We start from the raw sequence: 13,388 nt of genomic DNA, 5'->3' as shown, positions 1-13,388 counted from the left end.
CATCACACAGTCTGCAAGTCCCCTGCATAAAGGCATCCTTGCACTGACTTCTTTTTTGCACAGGAAAAGCCTTACACCAAGAGACAGCTTGAGTAATTGAGGGCTTTTTTAAATAATAATAATTCTGTGACATTATCTAAAGTGGGTTGAAACTATGTATAATGTTCAAAATTTTTTTATATGAATAGTATCTGTACTGCCAGTAAAGCTTACATAGATTTGAAAATCCTATCCTCTAATGAATATTTACCTTTCTATTATAACTAAAATGACTAGAAGGATGCAAATAAGAGCAAATAAATTGGAAAACAAAAGCAACAGAGGTTTGGCCTCCTTTGGTGGGTAGTTAGCTACCTTCTATTGAATGTTATTAAGATATTCCTTTACCAGTACTCGTAACCATGAGTCCTCCCATTTCACCATGCTTTACTAATATAATGTATTTATTAAATTCATGAAAGATAGTCTTAAAAAAGGATTCATCAGACTCTGGTTGAAACATATATGCCACGTTGCTAGAGTGCTGGTTTGATCGGTGTGTGGCCAGGATGTGAGGGGCTGCAGAAAGTTCTTAATGAATGCAAAGAAAGGTTGCAACAAGAACATGATTATAAAAAAAGGAAAATTATCCATTACTTTGTGATGGTGCAAGTTAACTAACTGACCAAAATTTGCTTGTGCTGTAATTATTGAGCTGTTTTTATAAAATTAGATTAAAAATTTTAAAGTTCAGGTTTCAAAACTACAACATAGAATCATTTGCCGATACATTAAATTACTTTTGCACCAGCAAAAGTGATCATTATTATCATCATCATCATTTCAGTGAAATAAAACATTACAAGCTAACATGATATTGGTAAGGCAGCCCTAAACCTACCACACTCTGCAACCTAGGTGAGCTTTACACTGGAAACAGTTTTTCCTGTTAATATGATCAGGGATTGCGAACTCCTGCAGGACTCAGGAAGTGCTGGACACATTGCTGAGAGTGCCTGATGAATAAGAGTCCCTACACTAATCCCCAGTGCCCATGACAGCAGAAATACCAGAAATTGCTACTCCCTGGCAAAATCTGGGACTGGGCAATCTTACAAATGAGCTTCCCGTAAGTGACTCCCATTTTGAAATGTGAAACCTCCTGTAGCTATGCTCAAATGTGAGTCCCTCAGATTACTCAGTGTAGCTGAGAACTTATTTATATCCTAGCAAATGCATTTGATCTAACAAAGAAATAACTCCTATTGCCAAGTTACTCCATGTTTTTAATATTTTCACTGAACACTTTGTCTTAGCCCTTCCCATTAATAGGACTTCCCAATAAATTATATAACTTTGGGTTCTGCTGCATGTTCTACTGAGAAAATAGTATAAAAGTGATATATCCAGACCTGGGCTTTTTCACAATTCCCAGGACACTGCAGGGTCACAGAAACACTAATCCCCAGAACCCCATACCCCATTCTAAGGTGAAGATGTGATTAATTCTAGCAGATTATTAAAAAAAAAAAACCATGGAAATTAATGGGAGAAAAAGTATACTTGCAACTGCTAGCTGTGCCAACAGGAAGACTGCATGTGCTGCACCCATAACAAGACAGCAATCAGGAGAATTTTGATTAGGGGTAAAACAAGATACAATGAAGCAGGTATAGCACATAGGTCATGTTTTTACCTCTGTGGCTCAAACTGGAAGTTTATTTCCTTTCATCAAGACAAACCAGGAAAGGACAGAGATGCGAGTTATAGTTCTTCTCACATACGTACAAAGAACACTCTTTAGCAAGATGGTACAGGTTCTCCTGTTTAAATTGGTCACTGCAATTCTGGAAATATTAGGATACTATCAAAATGCAGAAAATTAAATACTAATGAAACAGGGTAATTTCTATCATTATCAACGATCTAAGAGGCTACCCAAGATAATATAATTACAGCACCTGCATCTTCCTATCTACATTTCTATGCTAACCTGTCTCTCTACTGGGTCTACTCAATCACAGCCGTAAGCAAGCTCCAAGTTAATATTTGTCTAATACCATCCACTCCATTAAATGCAGTTCTGACCTGACAGACACCCTCAGAATATTTTATATTCAACACTTTTTTTTAGTTTGACATTCTAAGTCATAAATAGTTTATTGCAGGGCTTTTAATTACAGTCCTTAACACTTTTATTACAGTGGTAACAAATAAAAAAGGAATTAGCTAACATGGGAACCAAAGCCCTTGAAGTCTGATGAAACTCTGACTTGCTATATCAAAGATATCAGCTTCATCATAACAGTACTTCTACAAAACCTGATTAAAATAGCATATATTTTAAACTAAAATTAAGTAAAAATTTGAAGTGCGGTTAGATGGCATGTTCCCTATGGAATTTTATTAGCAGATTAGTTCTGCAGCTGAACAGGAAATAAATTTTAATAGATATGACTATAAACCTTATTTATAATGTCTATTTACCTCCCTAGGTCCTATTATACTTTGCTACTGAGCAGAACTAGCAGATGCTCCCAATACTGCTGTTAAATTTTTTAATCTGGATGTGTCTCTTAGTCTTGGATAATAAAGGAGTTGTTTGCCTTTTAAAAACTTTGAATTGTTTAGAAGTATTATCTGGGGAATGAAAGAAGAACTGGATGGGAATGAAGGAAGAACTGCATGGAAATTAGTGACTTTATCCTAACCTTCCTTGGTTATGTAATTTACTTTGAATACAAAAGGCATCTATATAGTTGCTGTTACCATTCTGAAATTCTCAAGGTTGCCCAGAAAAGTTGTGGCTGCCCCACCCCTGGAAGTGCCCAAGGCTGGATGGGGCTTTGAGCATCCTGGTCTAGTTGAAGGTGTCCTTCCTCATGGCAGGGGAATTGGAATGAGGTGATCTTTAATGTCCTTTCCAACCCAAACCATTCTATGAATAATCAGACAAAAGTATGACAATACACAAAACTGCCTTTCTACCCTAATAAAGAAAAAAGGGTAGAAATAGAGAATCCAATGTATTTGACCCTCTGAAACCTCATAATTAATCCAAAACTATCAAAGAATTAGTTTCAAATTTCACACATATTCAAAAAGGTGTAACTTCTTCCAGTGTAAGATCATCTGTCACTGATGAGGTCATTCAAACAGACCTCATTTACCTCTATTTGTCATTCTTATCAGTTTGCAATTTCCACCACTCTACAACCATAAATTCTGACAGAGGAACCAAAATTTCCTGCAGCTTTATAAATATTACATGTTTTCTGATGCAGGCTACAAGATGATTTAATACAGAGGCAGTCAAGCAAGCAGGCAGGCATCTTAGCAGGGCAATGCAGCCAGCCCACACATGGGATTATCTGTCCTGGACAGTCCTGCATGCTGGACACACAGCCTCGTTCCATGTGCTATCTTTGGTGCATGAGGACAGGAAAAACTGCATTGCTGAGCAGCATTGAAATAAATGCACCACAGGGAGGAATCAACATTAAGATAAATACATTCCCACCATCATCACCCTGCCTGTGCACAGCAGAGGTCATGGCACAAAACTCACCTCCAAGGCTGAAAGCAGACTGACTGATCAGAACTGAATACCATTTTATTCCTTCATCCATTAATTTAAAAATCAAAGTCACATTTGCCTAACCTGCTTTTTTTCCTTTTATGCATGTAGAGAAATGTATATTCAGTGCTCTGCTTGCTCCAAAGCTCTTCACACCTAAAATATGGCAAATCCATATTACAAAGCAACTTATGCTTCTTAAGTAACAAATAAAGCCCAGAAACAAAACAAAAACAGATACCAGAAGAATGCCAGAAAAATGGATGGAAACCCTTGAAAGCTGATAAAAGAAATTAAGGCATATAAATAATGAGAGAAAACCCTCGAAGCAATCATGTGGGCAAACTCAGCAAAATGATTAGTAAGGAGGAGTCCAAGAGCCTTGACACCTAGCAGCACTTTCAGCACACCTCTGACACTCTCCTGCCAGCTGAGAGACTGACAGGTGGCTGACAGATGCTACCCTGCTACCTCGTTGACATTATGATTTTTTCTTCATTTTATCCAAGATCTGCCAGAAGCAGAACAAACTCCTTCTTATCTCTTACAGACAGATTGGGGCAATGTAATTCTACAGTGCATTCATCGTCTTCCTCTGCATGGGGGTGGGAAAAAGTCCTCAGCACTGCCTAAATTTGGGATCAGTGAATCGGTTGAGTGACCATACGCTGCATTTGCTGGTGACCTGGCAGCATCTAAATGGAGGTGGCCTATAAAACAAAAAATTGGATGTACAATTCTGTCTTACTCTCTCTGCAGAATCTGTCTTTTCTCATAGCAAATCTATTAAAAATAAAGGGGGCTTGGACTTCATAAAGATAATAATATGGACTAAATACCAGAATGTTACTGGTTCATGTATGCAACAAGACTCCTGAATAACAGATCAGCTGCTCTTTTCCTGAGCTAGGTCTGAAAAACTGATATAACAGTGAAATTTGCCATAAGAACAGCTGGCTTTAAAAGAACTTAAAAGATGAATGTATGGGCTGTGGTCTGCTTTAAATACTAATCTCTTCTGAATAGATGACCAAAATATTTTTGCTGTTTAGGAAAGTGCTGTATGCTTATTTTGCTTGTGGTGCAATTTTGCAAAGAACACAATTATTGAGCTGAACATTTAGTCCTAACTCATTAAAGATTGCCTCAGTTTTTAATAGTATGTACTCAATCCCACTGGATTTAAAAAAATATCAGTATTGCTAACAGAGAGTGACAATTTTCTTTCTAGTATTTCCTCTAAAGAGGAGTAGGAATAGTTACAGTAACATCTAGAACCAGAGACATGCTCATGTTTCTAGACTGGGCTACAAGGATTAATAAATGTCATTTGAAGCACTGGCTAATAATGGAGGTAAGCAGGTTGTTCAGTCGACATCAGTTAACATTTATGCACCTGTACATTTAAAACAAACTAGATTTTAGCAGCTTCCAGACAGGTTTTTAAACAAGCAAGTATCTACGGAAGGGGTGTTGTATCAGATAATTCCCTTTTCCTGTGACCATCCTTCTGCTATTCATGTGACAATATTAGATCACCAGGCACCAACCTGGAGCAAACCAAGCCATTCCCCCCAAAAAATGGAAAAGCACAGCGGGTCACACTGGAATTTAAATATCACAGTCCAACACAAGAGAACCTGGACAGATGTGGCCATGGTGCACCCTACAGCATGCATAGAAGAGCTGGGAGAGAGGGAACCTCCGAGTTTCTTTGCAAATGTTCATCCTCTCCTAGCCCTGCACTGTTCTCCCAAAGTGCTCTTCTTCCTGACATCCCAAATCTACAGTAAACTCCAATATGGATAGAAACAGCTTTATATCCACTGAAAACATTCTCCAGTTTTGGGACTTAGGTTGTTTATTATCTTACAGTAAGGAGTCAGGGATTTCACAGTAAACCCTTTCAGGCATGGATTGGATTGTAAAATATGTTTGTGAAGTTTGCAGGGTCATTAAGCCACACACCATTGCTAATGCCCTACTCATAGAAGCAGCAGTTACACTTACCTTTGCAAACAAAGCATTTAATATGGAAATATTTGTTCTGAACTCTCAAAACTTCTCCTTTGCATGGTTTTCCACAGGTATTGCAGAGAATTGCAGTACTGGATGGCTTCTCCAGCTGGCTATGTACAGCCTGTGGTTGTGAAACTGCAGGGGAAAACAAAAAGTAGAGCATTTTAAAGGCCATAGATGCATCTTCTGTAAGATCTACAAGCAATGACAATTAACACCTAGACAAATCAGCTCAAGCAGACTAAAATTTTAACTTCTGGGATTGGCCAGCACAGGAGAAAAGATCTGCCAAAATGAGCCGAGCCAACCCCGTTATTTCATAACTTTGAAAGCTTTTGACTGAACACACTTCAAACATCAATCAGAATTCCTTTTAGAAGAAAGAATCCACATGATCAAGTCTTGAGAGCCTCTGCCTGAATTTCAAAAAATGCTTTGTCATATTTTCTCTTCAAGAAATCAAATAATATAGATAAAAGCTATAGTTTTAATTCAAAATATCTTTAATGGCACTTGGTAACTCTTACACTGTGAGCTACTGATCTTTAAAGTTCATAGTAAATGCCTTTTTTTTGTGCCTTTTGATTTTGATGCAGAAATACAGCTCTGTAGACGTTTTGAATGCTTCTGAAACATTGACATCCCTGTAAATCGCACACGTATCTGACCATTAACCAAAGTTTTCTGTCATTTTGTAAGGAAACCACAATTTCAAGAAGTTAGGTTAATCTAGGTTAGTGAAAATTAAGTGAATTAAAAATTTGCTGCCATCTTGTGATGTAAATTAGAAATTGCATTTATTGTGCTGTTGATAACATGAGATAAGTTGGCATCTCAATGTGTTATGTGGAACAGGTGAGATATGACCTTATTCTTGCAGTCCTGCTGCAGCACTTGCATCAATATTTTATCACCGTGTACTTAGGAGTCCAGAGAGGAAACATCAAGGCAGTTAATTATACAGGAGCTGTACTGTAACTCAACACATCTGGCTTTTTCCCTGGGTGAAGAACCAATAACAGGAAAGCTTATAAAGCATTTCAAGTAAATGACACATTTAATGACATTTTCTTCTGTAATCTGGCATGCTTACTACAAAGGCTGGATTGCTTATTTCAAAGTGATTTTGTTTAAATTTTAGCTACAAAATAAACTCACCGACCAACCAGTCAAGACGGAGCAACCATTACCATCTCATACAGCAATAGGCTTAAGCAAAAAAGGCTTTTCCACATCCACTGAGTTGAAGGAGTCAGTATTTCAGTAAGATGCTAAGCTTCCCTCCCACACACTGTTCCAGGGGACTTGCTGCAAGTTTTACCCAAAACAGCACTTTCTACTCCTGCAACCAAAGTGGTTTGGTTTTTTTTTTTCCCCAGAAGATATATGGGCTTGAGCTTCTCATGACATTATTCACCACCCACCAGCATTCTGCCTTGTCTGCTAAAATTACACATTCTGTGATGGTCAAAAAGTCCTGCTCAAGGCATTGTGAACTTTGGAGCAATTACTGAAGGCCTGGTTATAATTAAGGACATCTCCAATAAAAACAATATAAGCATGACAGGCAACTGAAGTTTACAGAAAGGCAGATGCTCAAACTTACACAGAGCAAGAAGTACAGATCCTTCAGGCTACTATGAGGGTCTGATTTATTCCTCAAATAAAAACAGAGGAAACTGAACTTTGCAATACTTTACTTCTGACACAAGAATCTCCCTGTACTGTAACCTGCCCAAAACAAACGACCCACCCTGAAAAAGAATCAACCCTGTAAGAAACCAAAACAAAGTATTTTCCTGAGTTAGTTACTAGAATAGCAGCTGAAAGTGCAACTGTAAATAAAGGTTTGCTCTCTCCAGATTTGCTAACAAGTATCAAATTTGTAGCATATAATTCATGAAAGACTTGACTTAAAAGGAGCTGACCATAGCCAGAACATTTGGGCCTGAACAGTCACATTTGAAATATAAAATTCTGATTGGAACAATTAAACAACTGACTTTTCCTCACACTCAACTATTCCCCTGTTCCAGCCTTTCAGAGCAGCATCTCTCCAGAGGCATCTGTGCCTGGCCAGCACAGAAAGCTGCCAGCCCATGCTGTGCTGAGTCCCACAGGGCACAGAAACCCAGCTCAGGAATTCCAGGCTCAGGAATTCCAGCCCAGAGCAGAGCAGCGCCAGGAGGAGCCAGAGCCCTGCCAGGGGCAGCCCACCCCCCAAACATCCCCCTTCCCTAAAGGGACAGCAGCCCCCCATTTCCAGAGAAAACACTGCTTTTCTACTTGCTTTCTTGCCCCTGGGAGTCCAGTGCTGCATTTTTTGCAAAGCAGAAGAACACTGAAAATTGTTGCAAAGTTGGGTTTTTTTTCTGTTTCTGGCAATGGTTGCAAACCGAAAATGTGAGAAAAAATAGATGAATTTGTTTCCCATTATGTATTTGGTGCTCAGTGTCCAGAGCTACAGAGCAGGACTTCACACATTTCCTTCCCTCTGTGTCTCTAAATTAAGGTTTGGAATTAAAAACTCAGTAACTCGGCTATAAAGGAAATTTTAAAAGGAAATATTTAGGTTTTTTAAAAATTCTTCTTTGAAATTTCTTCAGCAATTTTTCTAATAATTTTGAAGTAACACAAAGCATATTTAAAATATACACTGCAGACAAAGAAGTAATTATTTTTCTTTTCTCTCAGTTCAGAACTGAGCTACTAAGTATTTCACACAAAACCCCAGTGGGAATACAGTGCCTCTGAGATCATTACAAAGAGGTCCTTCTGAAGACAGTTTGAATCACTTACCCTTCCATCTAGCACAACAAAATCATATAATTAATCACATATTAGTTTGCATTTTAAGACATTGACACATAATATGGTTTAGGTTGAAATTTCAACTGCAGACAATTCTGAGAAACTAATTCCATTAGGGAACTTCACATTTCAACTTGCATTTCAAACCATATTTAAGGAGATAAGTTTACACGGCAATTTTCAGCATTCTACCTTTATGTCTTAATGTATCAAAATCAGTCTTCAAAGCAGCACAAAAAAAAAATCAACATATTTAATCAGTGAAATAATTACTGATGGAACACAATGATCTGAGACTACTCATCAGATCATAACTAACTAAAGAGTTCATTAAAAATTAAATGCTTCCATTTTACCCCAATTTGTAGAAATTTCCTTCTTAACTTTATGCTACTTTTTCTAAACCAAAATACAACTGAATACCTGATTGCTCTAAATTTGCCTTTCTCCCAGACGAGGTATCCTCATTAATCCTTAAACCCTAAAAGGATCTGACTGCACTCACTTTTTGACAAGGACAAAAACTGGCAAGGAATGAACAATTTCCACAGTTTCCACAGGACTTCTTTGTGCAAGACTTGTCTGCTGGGGACATTACTGCCAATATTCTTGCCAACTGTCCAGTGCTCACACATCTCTGATGTCAGGACTCAGCCTGTCTCCACCAGGCTACACAGCAGATAATTCTGCTTAGCTCTGGACCAAGTGGGGCACATTAACGAGCAACAGTTTGCTGAAGAATTGTCAAATAAGATAAACTCCTCAGGCTCACTTCTATATTGCTTACTCTAGACATGCACTTGCTGCATGTACCATGGGGAAGGAGGGACAGTGGCATTGCTTATCATTAAAGCTGCATTACACATCTTATGGCTGCTGTAAAATGATGTTTTCAGCGTGCTTATAACTTTTGCAGAGTCACAGAATATCCTGAGCTGGAAGGGACTGGCAGGGATCATCAAGTATAACTCTTGGCCCTACACAGGACCATCCCTAAGAATCACAATATTTGCCTGAGAGCTTTGCCAAACTTTAACCATTCACATGAACATTACTTGCATTTGATGATCTCAAACTTACTTCTCCAGGGAAAATTTCAGACAAAATGTTTAAGCTTTTTATAAAGGGGAAAAAAGGTTAGTATACAATACATTGGTTTTCAAATTAAAAAGAAAGCAGAGCAGCTTGCTTTTGGAAGTATTTGGATCAAAGTCTGCAGCCTGACCTTGGTGAACACTGTGACAGGTACACTGGATCCAAAATCCACAGTTTATGGTAAAAAACCCATCCCTTTGACTAAGCCCAGCTCCTTTATCATTGCTAGACTAAGTAGGATTTAACAGCTCTGGGGACTGGGTTAAGGTGCCAGACATAAGGAAAAGATTTAGGTGGGACAGGAAGGCTTTGGAAGCGGAGCAAGACAAACTGATGGTGGTGACAGAAGGGAGAGGATTCCCAAGTCCCTGGTCATGCTCTGCTCAGAAGCCTGGGATAGAAGATGTCACCTCCTCTCTGCTGCAAGCAAACTGCTGAGAGAAATCAAACTCCTGGCAAAAGAGCCAGTCTAGGACTGGTCTGTGCAGAAGACAACAAACACCTTTGCTATCAGGCTCTCCAACAGCTACATGAGAAACCTTCATGGCAGATTACAGACCTGATGAAGAAACATGTCCAGAAACTGCAGAATTCAACACAGCCCTAATGCTTTTTCCAGTTTGTTGTGTTTTGTTTCAACTCTGCACAGGAACCTACAGAAGCCATTTCTGCGGTTCGAAATCAAGCACTGAAAATTAAGAGTGTCATGCTTAAGAATGCACATTTAATCTGGAATCAAACCTCAACTATGAAGGTTAATAATAAAGACTTCCACTTTCTTTGTTTACTATACAGGCATAATTAAGGCCACATAACTCATTTGTGTCACATTATTTAACTCTGTTCTAAAAAAACCAGTTTAATAGATTTCCTGCTCTTGGTGATTAAAGAAGCCCAAAATGATAGAGGGCCAAATGACACAATTTGATAGCATATTCTCAGAATCCTTGAATGATTTGGGTTGGAAGGGACATTAAAGGTCACCTAGTTCCAACCATCCTGCATTGGCAGGGACACCTTCCTCTACTATGTTGCTCAAAGCCCCATCCAACCTGTCCGTCTGTGATGCTGACATTTTAAAGAGTACTGTAATCTAAAGAAAGATGGAATTTGAGTGGAGACACAAAATTCATGAGAAAAGAAATTTTATTCCTAATATTTGCAACACCCTCAATTACCTCTCAATGGAGAGAAAGCAGTAATTCCTTGGTAATTCCTCACCAAGGATCCTGGAAGGATAGTGCAGAACCAGAGCCTAAAGGCAACACTGAAAGGAAAAACAAAGGGCCTGGGGGGGTGGGGGACGCCTTCCCTGTCCTTTCTGTGGGTTGTTCTGGTGGTTTTATCATTGTGTTCTGGAGGTTGGCATAAAAAAGTGCAAGCCTTTCATTTCAGGCTCATACAAAAAAAGTATCATTGGCCTGCAACAGCAACCCTCCATCAGTAGAAAAGATACAACAGTTTTCTTTAGCAACTATCAGCACTACAGGCTCCTCTATAAATCCACCACCTTTTGCTTCATGAGACGAAAACGTACTTTTGACTGGAAAAATATTAGACATCAATATTTCAAACTGTAATTATAAGCTGTTTAGTTCATAATAATGTTCAGCTTTTTCAACAAAGGCAAAGGCCACATTGCAACTCTGAACCAAAACCACACAGCACTGGTAAGGGATGTTATTCTGCAAGAAGGAATTACCAGCAAATTATCTTTGTGTTGACACTCAAACCTTTCATCTCTATAGTTACAGGTGGCTACTGAAAATCAAAATAAACAAATATGGGACCCAAATGCCATTTAGTCACTAAGTATTTGAGAAACAGGACAAAATTATTGATTGCTGTTATGCTGTATCAAGTGACTTGGGATGGGTGAGGTTCACAGCAGCCCAGAGGGGAATTAAATTTGCAATCTTCCTGGAGCAGGATTAAAAAAGATGCACACAAGTACTGCTGGAATTAGGGATTGGAGTTTAAGTTGTTGTTTTAACAAACCCTGCTTGTGTCAAATGAGTCAAAACACTCAGGGTTGAATTTAAAAACATACAGATGTTTTTAAAGATCTGATAGATTTTTCTTAAAGAAAAGAAGCATTTAAGTGCTTCTCTATATCCCAGTGAAACGTTATTCCCACTGCAGAGGTGGCCCCTGCCCTCTCCCTGTCTTGTGTCTGTTTAAAATCCAGTGACAAGGAGCTGTGCTGATGTGAGAATAACACAGAAATACATAATACGGTAATACATGCAGTGACCAGAGAACTACATGGGTGTCAGCTGTACATTCAATTTAGATAAGGGTTTGGTTGGGTTTTTTCCCCCCAAGAACCAGTGATTCATTATGGAGCCTTCTGGGGGCCTGAAACCCCATTGGTCCTTTCCACAGAAAAGATGAGAAAAAGAATAATTGTGTAATGGGAACTGCAAAAGCTCTTCCCATCCATCCTGCCAACCCCACTCAGCAGTGGGGAAGAGCAATTCCCTGGCCCCAGCCCTGCCTAAGGAATAGAGATGTTAGATGTTCTGAAACAGAACATTAAGTAACTGGTGGTAATCTGGTTTACCCTGTTTCTCAATTAGCACCTTGTGTTAAGTGACTACAAATGTGTTTCCCTGCTTTATGGTGCCTTCTCAATAAGATGCCTGCTCCTCTGTATGTCTCATGAGAAACCAGAAGATCAGGAGGATAAAGGGAAAGAAGTTTTGCTGTCAATGTCCATATTACATCGTCCCTCAAGCCCTCCAGCTGACCACACAGAGGGCTCAGGTGTCCCCAGGCCAGCACACACACTCACTCCCTTTCCCAATAGTGCTTCTCTGCACCAAGAGGGTCTGAGCATCTCCCCAGAAGTGCTCGCTGCTCTTTCCAAGACCTCTGTGGTAGCTCCTACAGCAAAGCACTGTTACTTCTCTCTTTAGTTCCTGTATTATAAGAAAAAATATTCACCAAATTCGATAAATCTATACATCAATATGTCTCAAAGTAATTCTTTCACACTGTCCAAAAATACAAAGTAAAATGCTCCAAGAATTGTGTTCCTTTTTGAAATGGATACCTGCTTCTACTACATAAAAGCAACCCCTCCTACAGTGCCTTTCCAAGGCATGCTTTTTCCAGCACTCCTACTCATCATCATCAAAACAGAAACCCACAGCTGATACAGGGCAGGCACACAGCACAGCTGAGCTGACCTCTGCTTTTACCACCAATTACAGAGTTTCTGGGACCAGGGGCAATAGAGAGGTGTTATCCAACAGCATGTGAATAAACCATGCACGAGAGATGCAACACAGCTCAAGTATTCACACAATAGTTTAAAATCTCACCATATGCTCTGTGCTAAATTCATATCACATAAACAAACCTAGCATAAGCTAACCTCCTGCCCTCATTATTATAATAAAATGTTTACTGAATTCAAACACAGCTCATAAAAATCTCTGCTGAGTTTGAATAACTGCTACTGCAGTATTGTAAAGGCTATTTTTGTACAGGTTTAGGCAGATTGCAATGAGATAGGATTAGAAACAATACTCCAAGATATGTGCATAAAGAAATAGGGGCTATTTTCACATTATAGTCTAACATAAACTCTGAAGTCAATATCAATTTAAAAAAAAAACAAAATGCAGAAAGTTTTCAAATTGAGCTGTCAGCTAACTACCAGAATCAGTATCATTTCCAAATCATCATTCATATAATTAAAAGAACACAAAGCACGATTTACAATAAACCTTTAACCATCTTTCCCCACTCTGCTGTGTTTCCAGATAAACACCGAGTTGCTATTCTCACGGCAGCATCAGTGATTTAGTTACCACAGCCCCAGGTGAAAAACGAGTCATTTCAGGTCTAGGCTGACCAGAATGCGGAGTCACCACACCGTACCTGTATCTTCGGGCATTCC

General features: G+C 39.0%; 1 protein-coding gene across 1 annotated transcript in view; it reads right to left on the bottom strand.

Annotated features, from left to right (window-relative positions):
- Window positions 1–13,388, bottom strand: part of ABLIM2 (actin binding LIM protein family member 2) — a 106,719-nt gene that overhangs the window by 88,177 nt on the left and 5,154 nt on the right. Inside the window, exon 2 of the mRNA XM_031060072.1 lies at window positions 5,567–5,710. Coding sequence (XP_030915932.1) covers window positions 5,567–5,710 — 144 coding nt within the window. The remainder of the gene's footprint in view (window positions 1–5,566; window positions 5,711–13,388) is intronic.

This window comes from Geospiza fortis, unplaced genomic scaffold (assembly GCF_000277835.1).
Source record: "Geospiza fortis unplaced genomic scaffold, GeoFor_1.0 scaffold147, whole genome shotgun sequence".
Taxonomy (NCBI): domain Eukaryota; kingdom Metazoa; phylum Chordata; class Aves; order Passeriformes; family Thraupidae; genus Geospiza; species Geospiza fortis.
This window is presented reverse-complemented; position numbering and strand designations above follow the sequence as displayed.